The sequence below is a fragment of the Opisthocomus hoazin genome, chromosome 2 (genome assembly GCF_030867145.1).
Source record: "Opisthocomus hoazin isolate bOpiHoa1 chromosome 2, bOpiHoa1.hap1, whole genome shotgun sequence".
Lineage (NCBI taxonomy): Eukaryota > Metazoa > Chordata > Aves > Opisthocomiformes > Opisthocomidae > Opisthocomus > Opisthocomus hoazin.
This window is the reverse complement of record NC_134415.1, coordinates 128,273,263-128,295,061: the sequence shown is the minus strand read 5'-3', so window position 1 is coordinate 128,295,061 and position 21,799 is coordinate 128,273,263. Positions and strand designations below refer to the sequence as shown.

The 21,799-nt window shown below is 42.7% G+C and overlaps 1 protein-coding gene across 1 annotated transcript in view; it reads left to right on the top strand.

Moving 5' to 3' along the window:
* The window catches only part of PKHD1 (PKHD1 ciliary IPT domain containing fibrocystin/polyductin), a 277,151-nt gene that overhangs the window by 21,624 nt on the left and 233,728 nt on the right, over positions 1–21,799 (top strand). The window contains exons 15-29 of the mRNA XM_075414995.1: positions 564–678; positions 1,525–1,800; positions 2,577–2,666; positions 3,419–3,512; positions 5,464–5,606; positions 6,969–7,099; positions 8,125–8,309; positions 8,681–8,819; positions 11,204–11,358; positions 12,606–12,790; positions 13,814–13,936; positions 16,187–16,292; positions 16,775–17,053; positions 20,079–20,209; positions 20,992–21,127. Coding sequence (XP_075271110.1) covers positions 564–678; positions 1,525–1,800; positions 2,577–2,666; positions 3,419–3,512; positions 5,464–5,606; positions 6,969–7,099; positions 8,125–8,309; positions 8,681–8,819; positions 11,204–11,358; positions 12,606–12,790; positions 13,814–13,936; positions 16,187–16,292; positions 16,775–17,053; positions 20,079–20,209; positions 20,992–21,127 — 2,288 coding nt within the window. The remainder of the gene's footprint in view (positions 1–563; positions 679–1,524; positions 1,801–2,576; positions 2,667–3,418; positions 3,513–5,463; positions 5,607–6,968; positions 7,100–8,124; positions 8,310–8,680; positions 8,820–11,203; positions 11,359–12,605; positions 12,791–13,813; positions 13,937–16,186; positions 16,293–16,774; positions 17,054–20,078; positions 20,210–20,991; positions 21,128–21,799) is intronic.

Sequence of the window (21,799 nt, the reverse complement as noted above, 5' to 3'; positions counted from 1 at the left end):
GAGGCTGTCTTAGGCTGGAGCTCAGACCAGATGTGGAGGGCCAGATCCTCAGCTGATTTTGGCAGCTGCAGCACAGGTGGAGTTAATGGAAATAAACTGATTTTCCTCACGCTGTGAAAATAACTGAACCATGTTGGTGCCCATTGCCTCTTCAGATAGAGCCTTGGAAAGTTTTGCAATATGCATGAATGTTTTAATTTTTGCTATCACTTCTCTGTTTTTTCTTAGTTGATCTTTTATGTGACTTTGAGTCTTTTCCCGCCTGTTCAGGGTTAAGACTTCGCTTGAGAAGTGCATAAAAAGTGACCAACCACAAAGCCATACTTGTTTTCATGAAGCTGGTTTTATTTCATTTTTGAAAACTTCTATAAAACATAAATGATATTTAATATGAAAAAGGATAATTTTGAGCTTTCTTCATCTCTAAAATATCTGAGTTTGTTTTGTAATAACTTGGTCCCACACTTTTCTTGTTTCTCAGTGTATGTGTGAAGGTGAGGTGTGGGGCTGGGAGGGGTCTGCAGTAACTGTTTTGTATATTATTATGTTCTGCTTTTGCTTAGCTCAAGGCTTCGTGGATTTTTTGTGGCTCCTCAGACCAACAATTACACCTTCTGGATCCAGGCAGATGGTCAGGCATCTCTCTACTTAAGTTTGTCCCAAGATCCAGAACATAAGGTATTACTCTTGACAGACTAGAAATGAGATCAGGGTAGAAAATGGGCTTAATTAATATCATAAGAAGTGGGAATTTCCCCAAGGTGAATTGGCTTATTGGTCCTTATTATAAATCTGCTGCGGAGTGAAATCTGTATGATTATATTTAATGTTTGACATTGGCTCCATCAGCCGCTCAGCTCAAGAAAAATTCACTCTTGCAATCAGAGTCTTTTCCAGAAGACCTTTTTGTTAGTTCAGCACTTCACCATCACTAGCAATCTGTGCCAGGGGACCTGGAGGCTTGCTCTTTGACTTCCTCAGCTTACCTCCTTTTTTGCCTGTTGAAATTCTACCCTCTGAAAACATTAACCCTTCCCTTGGTGAAGCTGGGAGAATGCTATAAATGAAGGTGATCTCTTTCTCTGGGCTATTCTTAAGCCTAGTAATTGAACAGGACTAGAAGAAATATAAAGGTTGTGTTATCTATTTAACAAAAAGTAGCATTACTGGTCTTATTAATGGTAACACACTACACGTCAGAAGGCTGTAGACACAGTCCTTTCTTTTGTATTTGGAGGACATGAAATGTAGAACTGAAGTCATCCATGAAAAGTTGCACTGGAAACTGGTGTTAGGGCTTGGGTCAGCCGTAAGATTTATCTTTACGGTATCGAACCCTAAACCAAAGCTTTTTGAGACGATGGCTTTTTTTCCACTATAATGGGAAGGAAAGTGTCAGCCATCAACATCCTGCTATCAGCTATAAGCCAAAGTCTGGTTTTTTTGAGCTGTGGTATTGGACAAAGTGTCTTCTGGGGCTGTAGAAATTTCTCTAACTGATTGATTTGGTTGGTCTGGACACAGGTGAGAATAGCTTCTCTCCCTGCTGGTAATTCAGAGTGGTCTGAGAACTGGGTGAAGAGCTGGAGTGAGCGTTGGCAGCCAAAATCCCAGAAATTTGAGTTAACTGCTGGCTCGAGGTACTACCTGGAAGCTCTGCATCACGGAAAGGCACCCAGCAACGGGATGAGAGTTGGAGTCCAGATACATAACACATGGCTGAATCCCCACGTGGTGAACAACTACTACATCGAGAGGCACGAAATTCGAGCTCGTGCCTTGCATCTTCCAGAAGTGCAGGTCAGTGCTGTGTGCTTGACCCTGGGAGCTGGACTAGCCCTGACTCAGTTGACATGGATAGCAGCAAATCCTAATTATAAAGGCCTTGTCAGTGCTAGACATGAAAGTGTGTTCCCATCTTGTTTTCAGCCTGATGAGATAGCTGATGGGATTAGCATCGTGAGCTGAAGGTGTTCGTGGTTTTCACACACGTTGATGGGTGCATGTAAACCTTATGGTTGCATTTTAATCTGCTGATGTGTTAAAGGTATAAGTAATGCTGACTCCCTTCAGGTTTTATTTCACTCATTAATGCCTGACCTTGTTAACTAATGCTACTTAGTACAAGTTTAGGACAGTTTTTATTTCCCCTCCTTAGTGACAACAGATTCAGTGTGTGTTATCTGGTCAACCCTATATTGCAATTAGATAACAGAAACTTTTAGGTTAATGAAGTGCTCAGCAATGAGGGAAGATTTTCCTGTGGTTGAACAACACAGCTTCAGGTCAGGAGCTTTAGGGACCATCTGTGGCTGTCATCGTGTCTGCACAGGTCATATATCCCTTGTGCTCCCATTAATCTAAAAGAACAGGAGTCCAAGGTTTGTGTCAGGAGAGACCATGGAGGACAAGAGCAGTTTCAGAGCAGCTGAAGGGAATCTTGGTTTACAGAGGCTTGGGAAGGCAAAATGCTGGCTGTAAAATTCTTCTCAGTAGAAGATACCAGGTTTGAAGTCTGTGCATCTCATGAAGTTTGTATCTGTTTTCTTTTATTTATTTTCTTCTTTGCTTGACAGATGTTGACTGTGTCTGGTACAGGGTGTTTCAGTATCTCCTGGAATAACACACTGCGCAGAATGATCCCCACAAATGCTACGGCTCACCAGGTAGGTGTCATCAAACACAGACAGCCAGTCCTCTGCTGGGGTGTGATTGACGGAGCTCAGGTACTTGACAGCGGTTAAGCATTTGGCCCAGAAGCTGAGATAAATTTTACATGAGGTAGGGATGATTTTGGTTACAGTGAGTCTCTCATAGTGGGACTTTTTGGGGGGCAGACTCCCACATGTATTCTAAGCGTATCACAGCATATGATCTTGGCCTGTCATGTCTGCAGTGAAGTATGTGGTATCTTCAGATACTGGACCCTTGAACTTCTCCTCTAAGACAAAATGTGTTGTATCTGGCTCTTGCTTCAGGCAGGAACTCGGATCTGGCTTTTTCAAAATCCCATAGTTTCTTGAAGCAGTAGCTGGTCACTGTCGAAACTGCCCTGGGTGATAGCTCCATGACAGTCATTAGACATCCAGACAACACAGCTGGTGGAGCCCGGAGGGACATGCAGATGCCCAGGCTGTGACATAGCTCATGAAAGAAATCTACACCTTTCTGAGGAGGCTGCTAGACACCTAAAGGATGCCTTATACCCCCTGAAGTGTTTTAAATCTGGAAATTTATTCTCTGTGTTGAGCTGAATTTTGTGCTCTACTGTTTGTCTGCCTGCTCGGTCAGAGTTGCCTTGCCGCTGGTCCCTAGCTGATGGAATACATGGTGATGACTTGTGTGCTGAAGCTCTCTGCTGAAATGAGCCAGACACGGTTGTACTGTGACTGCTTTTCCCTTTCTTACTTTTCTAAAGGTGCAAACAGCAATAGAGGAACTTCTTTCAGTAAGATGTGAAATTGAGCCAACTTCTGCTAAAATCCTGTTCCGAGATGGCTTTGAGAAAGAAGGTAGTGATCTTCCACTACAAATAAACAATGTTTACTATTAGAGTTAATTCCCGTTTCTGAAATAAATGTAGTTTAAACTCTTAATAATAGTAAATTAACACTTTCAATGGGTTTAAATACATACATTTATGCTTCTCAGCTGCTCATTATTTGGAAGTATTGTGATGGGTGAGTTTATGGAACTAATATTAAAACCAATCTGATGAATGTAATAATGCGAGATTCTTTCTGTAATACATTGCATGACCCAGTCATATTGCAATACGCTTATCAAAGCAGGTGATACGTTTTGGTCATCAAAATATGTTAGGAGACAAAAAAAAAAAAAGAATGTTCTGGGGCATGTGAAATTATTTGTGTTTCAATTGTCTGCCGGGGAAGCAAACCTGGTGTAGCCCATAGCTACAGCTCAGGATGTGGAAATGGCTGATTCCAACTCGATGCCTTCGCTTTCAGTATTTCTTGAAGACTGAAAGGGAAACAGTGCAAATATCTGTGGTGTGCTTGACTGGTCAGGCAAGGTGTAAAACATCAATTGCTTTTGTAAAAAAAAAATACAAAATTAATAATAGTTTCCTAACATGAAAGTATTGCACACATCGGAAAGAGACTATTTTATATATTTGAGAGTAATAATAATATCTTATGGCTATAAAGTTGATGATTGCCTAGAGATCTCATATCTTGTCCTCATATTGGGTACAGACAGAGAACAGGCCCCAGCCGGTAATATGTGTATCTGGGGATTGTTTCCTCCAAGCGGAGGAAAGTAATTAATTAACTTAATTGTGGAGGGAGGGAAGCTTTAGGCAAAAAAATGGAAATAGCAATTGAACATTCTTAATCTAATTATGTGATCCGAAATCTACAAGTCTGTCAACTGAAAAGAGGGAAAAGCTCAAGCTAAAAGGCAATGATGGTGCAACAGTACAGTGGAAATAAAAATTTGATACATAACAGATGGAACAAAGGAGAAGTTGAATTTTCATTGATGAATGTAAAATGTAGAAAATATTAGAAGGCAGCAGAACAATGTTGAAATTGTGGTGAACAAATGCCAGAAAAGTCAAAGAACAGCCACATACATTCAGACCTAGGGCCCACCTAGCCTCGTGTCCTGTCTCCAGCAGAAACCAAAAAGGATGCCTATGGAAGAGTGAAAACTGGACGACTGTGTGTAATAATCCATTCTCTCAAAAAATGAAGTATTTTCAGTGTAATTAATTTCCTGAGTGTGATATGAGTGTTTTTTTTAATTTAATTGCCTTCAGTGGCTCTCCCCTCCTTGTACTTACATAGTCCCCCGTGAACACAAGCTAAACTACTGCATTCATAGTCTCTTCCAGTGAAGATTTCAACAGGTCCAATACCTGTTGTGCAAAGAACCACAACTACCTCCTATTAATTTTTTTTTTCCGAACTCTGCTATTAAATTCATTTGACAGGCTTTATTTCTCTTAGTGGAATAAAAGATGAGTTGTCAGTACGTAATGACAGAAGACAGCCTTTTAGGTACTAAGAAGAAAAGAAATCCTAGCAGGTTTTCAGCAGTGTGGTTGATAGACCAACAGAACAAACATCCCAAAGGGAAACAGGTATTTTCTGTTGCTTTATACATCAATTTCCAGCCTTGCCTGAGTGTTTTCTGGAAAGGAAGGGCAGATTTGGTCAAATATACTCTATATGGCTAAAAACAGTTTTATTTGCTGTTATGTTTTATGGTCAGAACAGTAAGCTAACGGTCCACCCTCCAGTCTTTCAGTACCCTTAATCTGTAGAACAATTGCCCTGCAGAACTTCACCTTTTATCTGGGCAGGAGAATACGTCAGAGTAGGACTGTTTGACAAATTTTGGATACCAAATTTCTGTATTTTCATGAATCTCTTGATCATACTCTTGTTTTCTGAATAATTTTCAAGCCTCTTCTCCCCTCTTGTTTTTTTCTGTTAGATATGAAGCACATCGTTACCACAGGACACATCGTCAGTGGAACAGAGCCTTTCTGTGGAAGGTTCAGTGTTCGCAGACCAAGTCATCTGGTGAAAACTTCCCCATCAACTCTACCAAAATATGATCTTACTGAATACACACATGTAAGTGGTTGCTCTTGATGAGTAGGTTGCACTGGAGACTGAGTACTCGGAGTCCAACCAAAAACATAAAATCATCTGGTCTCCTTAGACTTCCCCCAGACCCACAAAGGATCATGTCTTTGGACTGTGCTTGTGTACAGAGCAGAATGTCTTTTATTGACTGGGTTGGTAGTTTGAGATCCCTGAGACGTGGATATTGTTTAACACGTCTGGCTGCTCCCTGCTTCTGGGGATGCAGCCCTTGCTGAGGGAAATGAAAAGGTGAGATGGTGTTGGGGAAAAAATTGAAGATGCAGAGATGACCACTTCTTGCCAAAAGCAAAAAAACCCTTGTTATATGGGGGTCCACTCCTGCTCACTTTTCTTGGTTTCAACTATGTCACCTTTCTTTGCCACCTGGGGAAGGCAAATAGTTCGAGGTTGAAAGGAAGGAGGTAGGAGGGAAATCTCATCTCCAAAGCCTCTTGCAGTTCTTCCAGACTCCTTCCAGTTCCTCTTCACAGACTTCTTCCAGTTCTATTTCCCCACCTGACACCCATCCCAAACCTTGTACCCTGAAAATCTCGCAAACTCCTGAAACCTCACAAACATCCCCCTGTATTCTCATCCCTCCCAGATACCTGAAATGCTTGCTGGTGCTTCCCAGCTATGTTTTGCCGCAAAACTTTACTGAAGCCTAACGGATCTGTTTCAGGCTCTGTGGTGGCACACAGGTCACCGGGATGCCAGTGCACCATCTCCTCTAGGTATTACCTAGGGCCACAAAAATGATGAGAGGGCTGGAACACCTCTCCTGTGAGGAAAGGCTGAGAGAGTTGGCCTTGTTCAGCCTAGCAGAGGCTCTGGGGAGATCTTATTCGAGCCTACAAGTACTTAATGGAGGCCTACAGGAAAGATGGGGAGGGACTCTTTATCAGGGAGTGTAGTGATAGGATGAGTGGTAATGGTTTTAAACTGAAAGAGGGCAGATTTAGATTAGATATTGGAAGAAATTCTTTACTATGAGGGTAGTGAGGTGCTGGAACAGGTTGCCCAGAGAAGCTGTGGCTGCCCCCCACCGGCAGTGTTCAAGGCCACATTGGATGCCACTTTGAGCCACCTGGTCTAGTGAAATGTGTCCCTGCCCATGGCAGGGCTCTTGAAACGAGATGATCTTTAAGGTCCCTTCCAATCCAGATCATTCCAAGATTCTATGATTATTGCAGGCAATTTGGCCTTATGGAGTGGGCTTCATTGCTGACCTTGAACAACATGTTTCCCTACTAACGTTAAACGGGGATTGAAGCAGAATATATCTGCTGCAGACATTACTTATAAAGTACCTGTTTTATTTTGTGAAAGTTTTTTTCCCTATTTTTGCAGGTGTGTTTTGCACATAAAGGCCATATGAGCAGTATCCTTCATATCTCAGTGTCCTACACCAATGTCTCCTTACGTTCAGTGAAGAGGAACCTTACCTGCCTATGGGATTTCAATGAAACCGACTCTAAAAGGTATCCAGACACTTAGAGTTTCCAGAGATTACACTTTACATAGTAAGAAAGTGTACAAGGAAAACTGAGAGAGGTTCTTATTTGTATAGGAACAAATTTTCAGTTGGGATAATCTGACACATGCTCAGTCCCTGCAGAGGAAATCCCGGAAAGTGCTTCCATTTTTTTGAGGATCTGAGGAGTAAATTTTCATGTTTCTTATTATATGTGCTGTCTCACCTTAGCAATGCACAGATGGAGATGGAGAGTTTGTTCTGTCTCTGGTAAACACACCAGCAGGTTTCTGAGGACATTAATTTCCCAGTTTCTTTAGCAAAAGTCAGTGGATTTTCTGCAGTGAGACAGAGATGAATTGATTCGCACCTCCCCCCACCCCCCCGGGAAATGCATGAGATCATTGGTACACAAAGTTCTGAAAATTGGTGTAGTCTTTGATTTTCTTTATTCACTTAGAATTACATGGGTTAAAAAAATACGGTATTAGATGTAAAACATAGGACAGACAGACTTAAAGAAATCAGGAGTGTCTGGAGAACTTTCGGAAGTGAAGTTGGCAGCCTGGGTATCTATAAAATTGTCTGAGGAGGGTGTGTGCATGCCTGGAAGGGGAAGAAGGGATTGAGATTAAATTACTACATAGAGGAGAGAGCTGGGACCCTTGAGCAATAGCCTGGTATTCCCAAGGGACCTGAGCTCTGGACTGACCTGTGCTGAGGTCACTGATTCTATCACAGTATTTTTGCCAAAAATACAGCAGCAGTAGTGATTCACACATCCCACGCTTGTGAGGCAAAGGAGGACACCTAAACAGAGATCTAAAGCCTTGTTTCTCCCTAGGAGGAACCCAACAGAGACATGTAGAGGGTGATTACAGGACAATGAGCAATTGTCTTGTGTATGAGTATATAACAGTAGTAATAACAGCAGTGCCTGATGTTACCTGGAAGCTTCACAAAGCATCTCAAAAGTCGGTTGTTGCCACTGCCTCACAGCAAAAGAGCTTACATAACCTTGCGGTCTTCCAGCTGGACATTTACCTGCACTGACCTCTGGAAGGGGTGTGTGAATCTCTCCACGCTTCTCCAGGACCTCCCTGCCAATTCCCCGGTGTTTGTGCATCAGATAGACTTGCTGAGCCCTGTGCTGCGAAAGGAAAACGCTGGGTCATTTTACCTTGATGAAGTCGTCATCACAGACAGAGCTGTGACTGGTAAAGGAATTTGATTCTTTTCTGTCAATGTTACCATCTTTCCAGGATAATCCATTAAAATCTTTAATGATTGGGCTGGTTAAAACTTTTTCAAAGGGAATGATGTATCACCACAGGCACAAAACTTATTTTGTTTTCTTGAATTTACATTGTTTTGTGAAAACAATCAAGAAGGAACTGCCAAGCATCAATATTCTTGGTTTATTTGAAAATGTGTTTCTACAAAAATAACTCTTGGATGGTCTTGCCCAGACAAAACCAAACAAAAAAACCAAACCAGATCTGTCTCCAGCTATGAAATGAAAATAACCCAGACATAGTGACAGCTGTTCTCCTTGCTCTAATGAATGCTTGTGCTCTTTTGCTTTCAGTTTCTCAGAGGGATCCCAAACCACTTCAGCCAGGTGGGAGGATAGTTGAAGCTGTATCTGTGGTGGGGTCTTCTCCCTCTTACAATGTGTCCTGGATAGTGTCTGGCTGTGGTGCAAGTCTGCCTCTTCTCTCTCTAAGGTAGGAACAGTGAGTAGATAAACTTAATACCCTGTAATACCTCTTGCAGTTCACTCTGATGTGTCTGGAGCAGGTTGTCATCTAAGACAGGACATGAGAGACAGTGGGGGATGAGACTGAAGCTTGGCAATCCCTGTGCTTCCACTGCAGTCGTCTTCTCTAGGAATTTCAAATAGCCCATGTTCAGACTGTTCAGACTACTGAATCCTCCACAGACATCTGTACTCAATAGATGGGCTGCTGTTCTGAGTTAAGATACTTAATTTCACTCTCAGCACATGAGTGTTTTGAGCTTTGCTAACCATACAGGATCTTGAACATATGTTGTAGACATCTTAGTGAAGGTATCTGATTCTGCTACAAATCAGACCTTTTGGTTCTTGAATTTCCATTGTATGAGTGGGATTCAGTTGCTGGACTAGAGGTGCTTAAGATGTTTCAGCTAACCTGGGGTATGTAAGATATGCCTGGGCTATCAAGATATGATGTAGGACTAGACGGACATCTAGGCCCTTCTGGAAGAATGGATGGAGATCAGCCAGAGATGCCCTCAAACACCTTTAATGACACCGATTAACATGTTAGGCAATGGAAGTCCACCTTCTGTGTCCTTGTTTACTGAGGTGGTTTCTGTTCTGGAAGTCCCAACAGTGAAAGAGGAGGCAGAGCCATAGGCTGGCCAGATCAGAGTGCAACATTAAAGGGCTGTACTGGCAGAGAATAAGGCCTATAAAAGTTGGATTGCATCCAGTTGAGTCAGCAAGGTCCTGATGGGAATAGAGGCAGGCAAGGGAGAAGCTGAAATGATGCAGCCTCTTCTCCTCTGCAGCAGCCAGCTGTTAGCTCAGTTACCCCACCCAAAGTGACTTGCTCAGGCATTCACAGGAAACCTCCTTTCAAAAGAAGGTGAACTTCAGCCTGCTGTAACTTAGTTTGGTTTCTTACCTTGTGGCCTCTCCTCCTTCAAGCGAAAACAAAACAATGTGTCATTATTCTTGAGTGCTCTACAGACAGTCAGATTCTCCTTTAAGAGGTGGCCAAGATCTGAAGAAAATTAAGTCAGGCTCCCACAGCAGCCAAGTCCTTGCGTTACCTGGTGAAATCCAAGGCTGTGCTGAATTCGTCAGTCACCTGTTGGGGTTCAGAGACACAGTCCAAGTCAACACAAAGGAAAAGACTGAGGCAATCTGGTTTATATCTTAGTTTTCATAACAGGATAGCTGCTTGGCAGCAACTCAGATTATTGTCCTGCAAAGCCCAGGTCTAGAAGTCATTTGATAAAACACTTAAACCACAGTTCAGACCTAGCTCTTCTGTAGAGGTCAATTCAGCTAGCACAGCATAGCAGGATTTGACATGTGAAAGTCTCTCCTTGAAAAGCACATTTAGTTGTCAGTGTCAAATGTAGTATTTTGACATGAACCACCCATGGTGAAGGCAAGGATGAGAATACAGGGGGATGTTTGTGAGGTTTAGTATGCAGAAACAGAGGTGTGACTAACAGAAAGAAAGATTAAAGAAACTTTATCTGTTTAGCTTATAAAACGAGGATTAAGAGATGGACTGGTCACTGTACTTCTCACTGAGGGGGCGGAGGGGAATTGTTTGGCACAAGTGGACTTCATCTCGCAGAGGAAGATGTGAGAGAAACCAGTGTGTGATGTCAGGAATACTGAAAAATCAGCACATGATGCGCTTTATTCTAATATGACTTGCTGCGGTTGGGACAGGAATATTAGCTAAAACCTGATGTACAGGCTGCACATCAGACAAGAAGGCTCAGTGGTCCTTTTGGTTTTGTATTCTTGGAATTTTCGCTGCAGAAGCCACGGCTGAGTCTTCAGCTGTTATCCAGACACTTAACCACAAGGTGGCATCATTGTCCTTTCTCTGAAAAAGGAGAATTCTAGTGGCAAAGGAGAAAATATTTTAAGTTTTAGAAACTGGGCTTTGGGTGAACTCTAGTATGAAATATCGCTATAATTCAGGGGTGGTAAGATTTTGATAGTCACGAGGAGACTGCAGATGAAGCAGGAAAGCTTTTTGCCTCTATGTTGTAGCTGCTGCCCAGGATGCATTAAGTCGGTCCTTTAAAAACCAGCAGTACTGGGACAGGCCTTGCGTGTTCTTGGTGCTGTGTGAAGAATTTCTTCTATTGTAATTAAGAAAGGTGGTTTTCTATCATTTTCTGTTGTGTGCATTGCCTACGTCATGTAGGTGTAAGTTGGGAATATTCAATTCTGCTTGAGCTCTGAATGTGTTTTCTTTAGGCCCTTCAAGGGTGTTGTTCCTGTGGGTATTCCTCTGCTGCTGGTGATAAGGGGGTGTCACAAGTGGGGGTCTTGACTGCTAATGTCTTCAGATAAACCCTCTCTGTCACACAGAGGTGCTCTACTTGGGGAGGGCTCTAAGGACTATGGCTACCTCTATGTCTCCACGGAGGATGTGAGAGTCAGCCTCACCATTCAGCGACTGCAAAAGTCATCCCCACCTATTGGAGGGACCTTCTGCATCCACTTGGCCAATAGGCTGATATCAGGTAAGAGAAGATACAAGTACAGGTCCTGGATTTCCTTTGCAGGAAGCCAAATGAAGAAGAGACAATACTGAACCTTGGAAATGGTGGCAGGATAAACCTGTTGTGATAGTTCCTAGATCTATGCATTCAATTTCCTTCAAGGCATGAGTCCAGGATTGTAGGCAGGGTAGTATTTCTAGATGTTATGTATGGGGTTGTTCCAAAATGCATATAGCTCCCGTGAAATATTTCTCTTGATGTTGAAGAACTTTGGATCAGATCCTGAATAGGGATTTTGAGTCCCAAGTTTTCATTATGCTCATGTTGCTCCAGCATGTGCATTTCTGGTCTTCTTGTACGAAAAGACCCTTGCAGGTAACCAAGAAATTCAGTCTTCTAGAATCACTGGGATTTATAATCAGTTTTCATATACCACAAAAGCTTTTGTACATAGAATTTCTTGGCTTGAATTAGTCACTCTTTAGATGTGTTAGGTTTTCTTGTGTTTGACTTAAATAATCAAAAAGGCTTAGCATGATAGTAAGCAAGTCAATCTGAGCAAGGCCAATGGTAAAGTTCTTGACTGAGGAATTGGTGACTCATTTATAAAGTTAAATAATATATCAGGAAAATGCAGCCTTACAGTATTTGTGATTCAACCTTTTTGTCTGTGTTGTCACTTAAGATTTTCCTACAATGGCTGAAGGCTGTCTGAATAGTGCTCTGCTTTAAACATAATCTTTTAAAAACATACTCCATTCTTCTTGCCCTGTTCCCAGGTCTAGTGCTTTCCCCTCTTTCTTATGAATTGGTTCAGAGAGATTTATTTTATCTGCAGCTTTGAATGGCTACGGGTATTTACGTCAAAAGAAATAAAACATCATTTGCACTTATTTGAGATTGGACTCTACAAAGTCTTCTTGAGAGGCTGACTCCCCCCATACCCCTCTCATCTAGGAAATTTCTGACCTTTCTGTTTTGAAGAAATATGATTTGCACGCTGAAATTTCATGTCTTCCAAAAATGTACGTTGCATGTAATTAAAAGTATTGCTTAGACAAAATTTCTGATGGTCCCATCTGGAGAGATACTTCTAGGTTTTGGAAGCTATTAAATAGTGCAGATCTTCTGGCATTTGGGACCCAGTAAATTTCCCTCTGATTTTGGCAGTTACAGACCTTTGAACGAAATATCTTTCTTTTCTAGGAGCAGGTAGATGTGCTCTACTAGGGATGAGGTTATCCACTTTTTTTCTATGTCTTTTTCAGATGTTTCAGTGCACATCTCCTCCCACCATCTCCGCAAGCTTTTGCAAGACAACTTAGATAACTCCACAGCCCCGTACTTCAACACCAGTGATTTCATCGTAACCAAACACTCAAACTCTTGCTATGAAAGCATCTGGATACTGACTTGGAAAACAAAAACTGGGGACTTGCCTAATGTTATCAATGTACAGTAGTTTATTTTACTAACACCCACTTTGAACACCATTCAATGTCTTTGGCCTTGGCTGATTCATTCTCCCAGTGTTTGTTTTCACACAGACCCATGTGGGACTTAATCTCAGTGTTTTTCTATTAGGCATAGCAGTTTAAGCAAATTCCAGATTAGATAATTAAAAAAACAATTGCAGTTACAGAAGGAGAAGTTACAGCATCAAAGTCTGTGCTTCAAAATGAGAAGGCTGGAATGTAATTTCTGTGCTTTGTTGCATTTCTGCAGAACAAAAGGACTGCTATACTGAAGTGAAAGCTATTATAATCACATTAATATTTCAGTACAGTAACTGAAGCTCATGTTTGTGGCATTATTTATGGGCCAAGAAGATATTTTTCTGAGAACTATCTGTATGGGTTCATCTCTGGTTCTCGTAAGTCTCAGATGAAGGTTCAGTTCACACTCTCCCATCCCAAGATTTATTATTTACGTTTTGTTTCAAGTACAAGGATCTTTTTAGGATAAGGACTCAGACTGAGCTGCTTTCTTCCCCAAAAAGAAAAACTATTTCTTTGTGTATCCAACTTCTAAAAGTGTAAAATTATCTTTGACGTGATGAGTTCTCTTGCTCAAGACATTGGCTTGGATGGTGAGAAAAACTTGAGCTGCATCTTCAGCTGTAGCACAGGCCCTTGTTCCATGCAAAGTCCAGTCTTTGAGAAGCAGAAGTTCAAAGCTCTTTCCATGCCTAATTCCAAAAGATGTTACCGAGTATTAGAAGTCTATTTGCGAATCCAGAACCTCTGCCTCAGTTTCTTACCTGAAAGATGAGGAAGGGAAAAAGAAGGTCTTGTGAAGTCTTGGATAAGCAAGATTTAAGCCTGGAAATAGGAGGCATGGAAGAAGCTTGAGAAGAGGTTTCCAGGAGTTATTTGTTGCCTTGTGAAGACTCTATATGAACCCTGGAGGAACAGTTTTAATTTAAAATCACAGGACAGAAAAGGACGAGAAACTTAAATTCTTTGTTTTTCCCTAGGTCTCTGCCGAAAACCTCACTGGTCTGAAGCCAACCGTTTCTAGCCGTGTGGTTTATGATGGAGGTGTGTTTATTGGGCCGATATTTGGGGACATGCTTGCTACTTTCAATAAAGAAACACAGGTGAGATATGTTGTCACACTTCCTTTTGATTCACCTGGGTTGTGTAGAGCCAGGAGTCTCACAGGTGTTCAGGCACCTTCTTCTGCCACTGAAGCCTTTCAGAAATCTCCTGTTCTGTGTTTTGCCAAAAATCAGTCAGATTCTGAGCCAGTCGGATTATGAGCCAGCAGTGTGCCCTGGCTGCCAAGAAAGCCAGTGGGATCCTGGGGTGCATCAAGAAGAGTGTGGCCAGCAGGTCGAGGGAGGTTCTACTTCCCCTCTACACTGCCCTAGTGAGGCCTCATCTGGAGTACTGTGTCCAGTTCTGGGCTCCCCAGCTCAAGAAAGACGAGGAGCTACTGGAGAGAGTCCAGCGGACGGCTGCAAGGATGGTGAGGGGACAGGAACATCTCTCCTACAAGAAGAGGCTAAGGGAGCTGGGCTTGTTCAGCCTGAAGAAGACACGGCTGAAAGGGGACCTAATATATACTTACAAATATCTGAAGGGTGGGTGTCAGGAGGATGGGGCCAAGCTCTTTTCAGTAGTGCCCAGCGACAGGACAAGGAGCAATGGGCACAAACTGAAGCATGGGAAGTTCCGTCTGAAAATGAGGAAGAACTTCTTCCCTCTGAGGGTGACGGAGCCCTGGAACAGGCTGCCAGGGAGGTTGTGGAGTCTCCTTCTCTGGAGATATTCAAGACCCGCCTGGATAAGGTCCTCTACAGCCTACTGTAGGTGACCCTGCTTTGGCAGGGGTGTTGGACTAGATGACCCACAGAGGTCCTTTCCAATCCCTACCATTCTGTGATTCTGATCCCTGGTTTGTGGAGTAGGACTTTCCTCCAAGAGCTATTACAGGTGGATAGAATGGTCATCATGATTGAGGGAAGACAATTTACTTCTTTTGAGGCTGTGGCCAAGGGCTGACCTTGTATCTGGACTCCCACTCTTGCTGGGTCCTATTGTGCTGGCCGCCAGGCTTGGCGATGACACTCTACTCATCTGCAGTGCTCCAGTTTTTATGCTGATGGGCAAAATGAATGAGAAGGTGGCTGTGGTACAGATCCGTGAATGAGGCAAGTCCCTCAGCCTCTGTGGATCTCAATTCTTCATGTGTGAAAAGTGAGCAAGGAGGGCTTCCTGGCTAAATGAGTCTGCTGCGTGGGAATACGTGTTGCTAACGCTCCTCTCAGATGTTGCAGAGCAGTGTGCATTGTTGGCTTTACTTCCAATGAAAACTGGGCACTGTAGTGATAACAGGTGATGATGGATATGCTCGAAGCCCAGCTGTGCAGCACTTTGGGCTAGGTCACCCTGCTTTTGGTGACCCTGTTCCCCAAACATAAGGACTGCCCTGCTTGTAGTGGCTCAACCACCTGCGATATCTCTGCTGTCTGTGGTGCACACATACCCTCAAACTGACCAAATGAAAAAAGAACTGCAGCAGCAGTCTCATTTCCTCTTTGTTTTTGAAGCTTTATTCGGGTGTGCTGCTAGCAACAAGTGTAAAAATGTCTTTTTAATTATTGTGCTTCTATTCAATCTCTATTCAAGCAGAGTACTTTGCAACTCTGTGCTCCTTGCATTTCTTGGAGACAGTCTGCTTCTGCTTTTTGCAGGCATTGGTGTACCCTCTTGGCAGACCCTGGGAGACAGATGAAGAGGGGCTCTCTTATGCGCTGTGCTTTGCCAGTTGACTCTTCTGAGATATCAAGATCTGAGAAGAGATATCTCTTGCTAGATATCAAGGTCACAGCCTAGCTTTCTTGTTTCAGCATGAACAAGGGGAAAAACAAAAAATTGAAGGCTGCATGCTGAAAAGGCACATTCTGGGATTCATTCTTGTTAGTCTTACAGGGTGTTTTAAACATAATAAACTTGTTCCCAAGTCAGAGTGGGGAGAACTGGAGTGTATGGCAAGCAAGGTCTTCAATGGATGACTAGAAGAACAGGAGTCGGGAGGAGCTGTGGGTCCCAGCAAGATGGGAGACACGGTCCTGCAGACTCTGAGAAAGGCTGGCCATATAGCTTCCAAAACTGTTCTCTGCTTTGCTGATTGAGCCGTAGCAAGCTTTGCATTTGAATTTGTAATGAGACTGCAGCAGGATAAACAGCTGTCTGGTGGTGCTCTGTGCTGGTGCAGTCAGAGTGCTCTCGGTAGCTCAATGTGGCTACCAGAAACACTCTGCAGGTCTACCAGGTAGATGTGGCACTAAGAAACACCTCTGCTCCCTTCTCAGCTTTAGGGTAATCTTCTCCTCTGTCTCCAGGTGGTCGTGGTGGTCAATGATGTCCTTGCAAACTGTTCTGGTTCGTGCTCGTTCCAATTCATCCAGGAATTGACACCCTTAGTCAGTGATGTGGAGTATTCATCAGGTAATGGAGCTCTGTGTCTGAACCAAGCGGCAGAAACACTGCTCCGTGAAAAAGATCTGCCAGACACTGCTAATTTTGTGTGTGTGTGTGTATTCTTTCAGAGATTTCTGATTTTATGGAAACTGCACCTTCTAGCAGGGCACTTCTGATCAGATCGTCTTAAAATATGTAACAGAAATGTTTTTTACATCGAGAAGAAGATGGTAGAGGAATAAAGGGGAGATAAACAGTGATAAGCTTGAAAGTGGAAGGTGGCTCTTGGCTTGAGTTCTTTTTACTTTTTTTTCTTAAATTCTTGTTAGTGATTGAACCGGGATAGACAGAAATAGGCATTATGAGGGACAATGAGAGATCATGGGTGGTGTACTTTTTTAGGATGTCCTGATGAAGATGGTAAACTCTTTTAACTGTTGGTTGAAAGTAAATCCTTGGTATTGCAACACCTAAATTAATGAGTCATCTTGTTGATTATATTCCTTCAGATGATGGGTCCCAGGCCACAGTAGTTATCAGGGGAGCTGGCTTCACTGAAGAGAGGCCAGCTGTGCAGGTAGAGGTGAACAACATGACCTGCCACATCATAACATTGAATCAAACCAAAGTGGTTTGCCAGGTGGAGAGGCTGCCAGTTGGAGTCTACCAGGTGACACTACTGGTGAGACCTTATGGCTTTGCACTCAATGGAAGCACAGGAGAAGACATCTTCCTACGAGTTGATCCAAAGCTGCTAGCTATTGAACCTCCTACAGCTTCAGAGATCGGTAGGTCTGAATGCTACACCAGCTCTAAGGGGACATCTGCTTTCTGCTTCTTGCTTTTCACAAAGTGTTTCAATTTCTTCTGTACTTTGACTACCAAGGTTTTAATCTGACAAAAAAGATGGAATATGGCTGGACACATTGTGTGCACCTCAAGGCAGTGGGGCAAGTTTCTTACAAAGAGTAACAAACTTTGCTTGGTTCTTTGTGGAGTCAATCAGTTTTCTGACTAGTTTTGTTTCAGAATTCTAAGTTCAAGTGCAGGTATATTTATTCCAACAACCCAGAAAGCTATCACTGTTTCATGGCTATTTTTCCCATACCTATTTGACACATAGCTTTGTAGTACTTGGATTCATCTGGCCTAATTGTGAGATGGCTAAACTTTGGTTCATCTCAGTCCATTTGAACTGAATTAATATTCTGAGTGATAAAATGGAAAACACATCCTTGTTTAGACGATACATAAACAAGAAACCTAGGGAATCTCAAACCAAACTGAAGCTCCTTCCATTTCCATTACCCCTCCTCTACTTGAAATGGAAGAGGATATATTCCATCCCTGAAGACAAGAGCTTAAAAGACTTTCCACAGGACTCTGGGGCCAAAGGACTTGTATGTGACACAGATGAGAGGACTTCAGCTGGAAGTTCCAGCAAGGTGCCTAGCCAACTGTAGCTAAGCCAAACCAAAGGCTGTAAAAAGCCACCCTGCTTCTTTTGGTAGAGGGATGAGTTTCCCCAGCCCAGTGAGAAATGTGGAGAACACTCATGACACCTGGATTGTGCAGTAAGGACCAATGATCTCAGAGTAAGACTTGTTTTCAAGCAGCTAGGCATGCATCTAGAAAGAATATGACCCAGGTCAACTCTGACAGCAAAAGTCCTCCTGATATTTTCTGGAAACCTCTTAGTTTCATTATTGAGGCACTTTGAGTTCGTGCTAACAAACATCACTCAGAGCAGGAGTACTGGAATAGGTGCAGCACAAAGCTAACTCAGCCACGTGGCTTGGAGAACTAATTGTGCTATGCTTGGCCACGCTGGAGCAGGCAGAGGAAGGGAATGGTGGTCTGTGAACCTCTCTGTGCATGAGCCATGGGATGGTCTTGGGAGAATGTAGGGTTCCTAAGACGAAAAGCAAGAAGTTATGGCTGGAGTGTATGGCAAGAATAATATTCTAACCTCCCCCCCCCGCCCCTCCCCCTTCAGTGGGAGGTTCATATAGTATGTAAGATTGATACTCACTGCTTTAATTCATTTAAAAAAGAAAAAACAAACCTAAAAGGAAAAAGTCAGCAATGGCAAGTTTTAGTGCTTGGGCCTTGCTTCTCATTTCCTTTGCTGACAATCCAGTTCTCCCAATTACAGTGATCTGTCACTCTTTAAAAAGAAAGCAAGTATAATGCTATCTTATATTACATATGCCTCGAACATTTATAATTGGAAAGAATTACAGCTTCCATCTGTGTTTTTAATTTCTTCCATTTAAAATACCTCTCTTCAATCTTATCGTAAAGTGCACTTCTGCAGTATTTCATTGCATATGGATAGAAGTGTAGATATCAAAACTTAAGAGCATCAGTCTTTACACAAAACACATTGATTTTTGTAGTCTAAATCTGCGTCTCCTTATCTGACAACTATCACGTTAGAGAAGTGACTTCAGTTTTCACTTCTTGCTGTTTCTGGATCTGCAAACCTAAGGCTGCAGGAAAGGAAGCCAGGAAGCATAGTGTAATTTCCTGCATCAGGCCTCTTTTGTCAAAATACCACTGGTTTCAGCAGTGCCATGCTGGGAGTTGTTCATGACCTATCTCTGCTAGCGTGAGATGCCTTTCTAAAGATACTACCATGTTGCAGTGGATGGAAGGAGCTTGCTGTTAACATACCTTGTTACTGCTTGCCTGGTTTTGCTTCCAGCCAGACATAATCAAGAAGATTAGACTTGTACACTTCTCTTGTGGTTTAAAGAATTAGCAGGAAATGAAGTTTTGAGGAAAAGGTACAAGGGACTCTGCCATCAATATATAATGACTTTACAACAGATCCTTACTTACATCACACATGAAAAGAATTATAAAAGCTCCGTTGGGTTGTAATATAGTCATGATGGTATAGTAACTGCACATAAACACTGCAGTGATAAAATTTCTGAACAATCTGTCCAGCCATAGTCCTAAAACTCTGTAGTACTGATAACTAGAGCAGACAGCTGTGAGTTTCAAGGAAGATTTTTTTTTTCATTTGCCCGAGAACCGCATCAAAGAACAAAGTCCAGGTTAAAATTACCATTAGTGACTATTCCTGTTCTCTTTTCTGTTTCTCTTCGAAATGTCCCTGAATGTTCTAGTCACTTGAAAAAGCAGAGGGACACCTTGCTTATTGGCAATGGAACTGAATGCTGCAGAAAGATCAAGTGCAAGTCTGACTCGTGTTGGGTATGATCCTGCATGTCATCGAAGAGGCTCAGCTCTGGCTGGCAGAAATAAGCGCTGAGGTTGCTCAGTGCTTCGCAGAATCAAGCACTCCGTGACTTTCCTCACAACTTTGCTAAGTTTCAAGCCCTGCCAAGTCCCCTTTCTAACCTAAGTTTCCTAGGCACATGCTGCAGGCTTTTGTGACAGCAGGGTGCATGGCAGCTATTTGAACTGTGAAAGCACCTGCTGTGTTAAGCTCATTTTCCATTCTTAGCGCTTGTTCCTTCCTTCCTTATTTCATTCTTGGGCTGGGGATCTTTCCAAGGTTAAGATCACAGGCCAGACCTTGCTTGCTAAAAGAAGTATGTCATTAAAAAATAAACTGAGAAACAAACCTAGTCCTTCTGTATCATGGACAAGACTGCAAATAATAGGCAAGAAGGATCTCTGGTGAAAGACGGGAAGCTAGGCACAGCAAGGTGGAAGCAGATGATCATCAGATCAACTCAGAGACAGTAATGCCTTTGTAGTCACATATTGATAAAGAGTCCTTTGCATACAGAAGTATCATTGTACGTCTTGAATGTAACGGAATAACTGGTTTTGTAGGAGGACTCAGAGTGGCTCTCAGGGGGACAAATTTGGAAGGGGTAAACTTGGTATTGTTTGGATCTCAGCCCTGCCCTATTTTGGAGGATGACAGAAATTCAACAAGAATTGAATGTGAACTTCCCTCTCGGGTAAGAAACCACATTTTTTGGGGAACAGTCAGCAGCCTATAGGCCTTTCTATGTTTTCCTGACCTGAGCTACACAAGGGGAAGGGCAAAGGGTAGCCCATGAGCCAAGTCTTGTCTGTGGCACAATTCACCATAGACTCCACCTGTAGTTTAGACCATCTTCAATAACAATAGATTGATAGATTATTTATGAAAACCAGTGAAACAGCAAAAAATCCAGATTGCAATGTCATGAGCTAAGCTTTGCATAAACAAAACCGGGGCTTTGAACTCCAGCAAAATTGCCCGTCTCCACTTTCTGTTGTCTACTAGTAGATTCAACATGCCTGGGACATTGTTCTTGCTCACACTGTTGAACCCTCTTCAGCTCCAGCTCTTCTACCTTACACCCCGACCTCCTTTGGACATCATCTATGAGTTGTGCAAAAACATGCCTAGGGATTGCTAGCAGCAGTGCTCTTTGCTGCATTGCAAAATTATACCCAGGATGAAGTGTAGGGATAACTGTCCATGCCTATAAATTACCACTGGTTAATTTACTAGTTTGGATTAGCAAATGAAAATCTGCCCAGTCTGGGACAGTTTTAAGGTTTCTAACTCTTCATAGATGTCCTTTTAAAGACACCATAATTGTAAATATTTAAGTAGAGTCTGGTGTATATACAAATTTCGTGGAGTGCCATGTGCCTGACTTCTTAAGTATAGGAGGTGTAGGAATATAGGGAATAACTGTCTTTATTGGTATATTCTTATCCCTGACATTTTCTTCATTTCTCTTTCTAGGGGACAGAAGATGCCTCTGTCCATGTGACATTAATTTCTGGGTACCAGTCAACAACAGTAACCAACTTGTTCCAGTACGATGCTTCCTTAAACCCTGCTGTTGTATCACTGAGCAGAAACAGAAGTGGCATAGCAGGTGAAAAGGCTGCGCACACGTACTGGGCACAGTCTGCAGGAGTGCTGCTATTGCTGATGGTGGTGGCACAGAGGGAATTTATGTCTATGGAGTTTGGTGATCCAACAGTGGGTTTTGGTTGTTTTCTTTTACCTTGTAGACCCCGTGTTTCCTGCTAGTCCTGATCAGTCCTGGTTGTTTTACGCTGGTTGTACTCTAGCACAGATGAGATAATGACTTGCTCTAGGCCAGTATGTAGTCCACAGGGTGTTAGGTGGGGTGTAGTGCTCCTTTTGTGTCACATTTCTCTAACTCTGCTCTGAAATTATCCCACCCATTCATTCTCGGTAACAGGTTCAGACATGACAAGAGAAATGAGCTCTAGAAATTGTCCTTCTCCAGGATCCCAAAGGGTTGATCATAAAGCGCATTGTGTGCATTTTGGGTTGCTGAAAGCAGAAGAGAGGCAACGCTTGTGTTGCTAGTTCCCATTTCCAAGTCAAATTGTTTCTTCTGGTTTGATCTTGTGATCCATTACTTTAGAATATGAGTGTAGACTTCATGGGCTTTGTAGGGTAAAAATCCCAAGCAGATCTCATGGAGTGTCTAGCATGCCTGTCTTTTGGACGTTTCTATTTGGGGTTGGGTCTGTTAGGCAATCAGACTCCAGATTCGTAGCAGCTGAGAGAAACA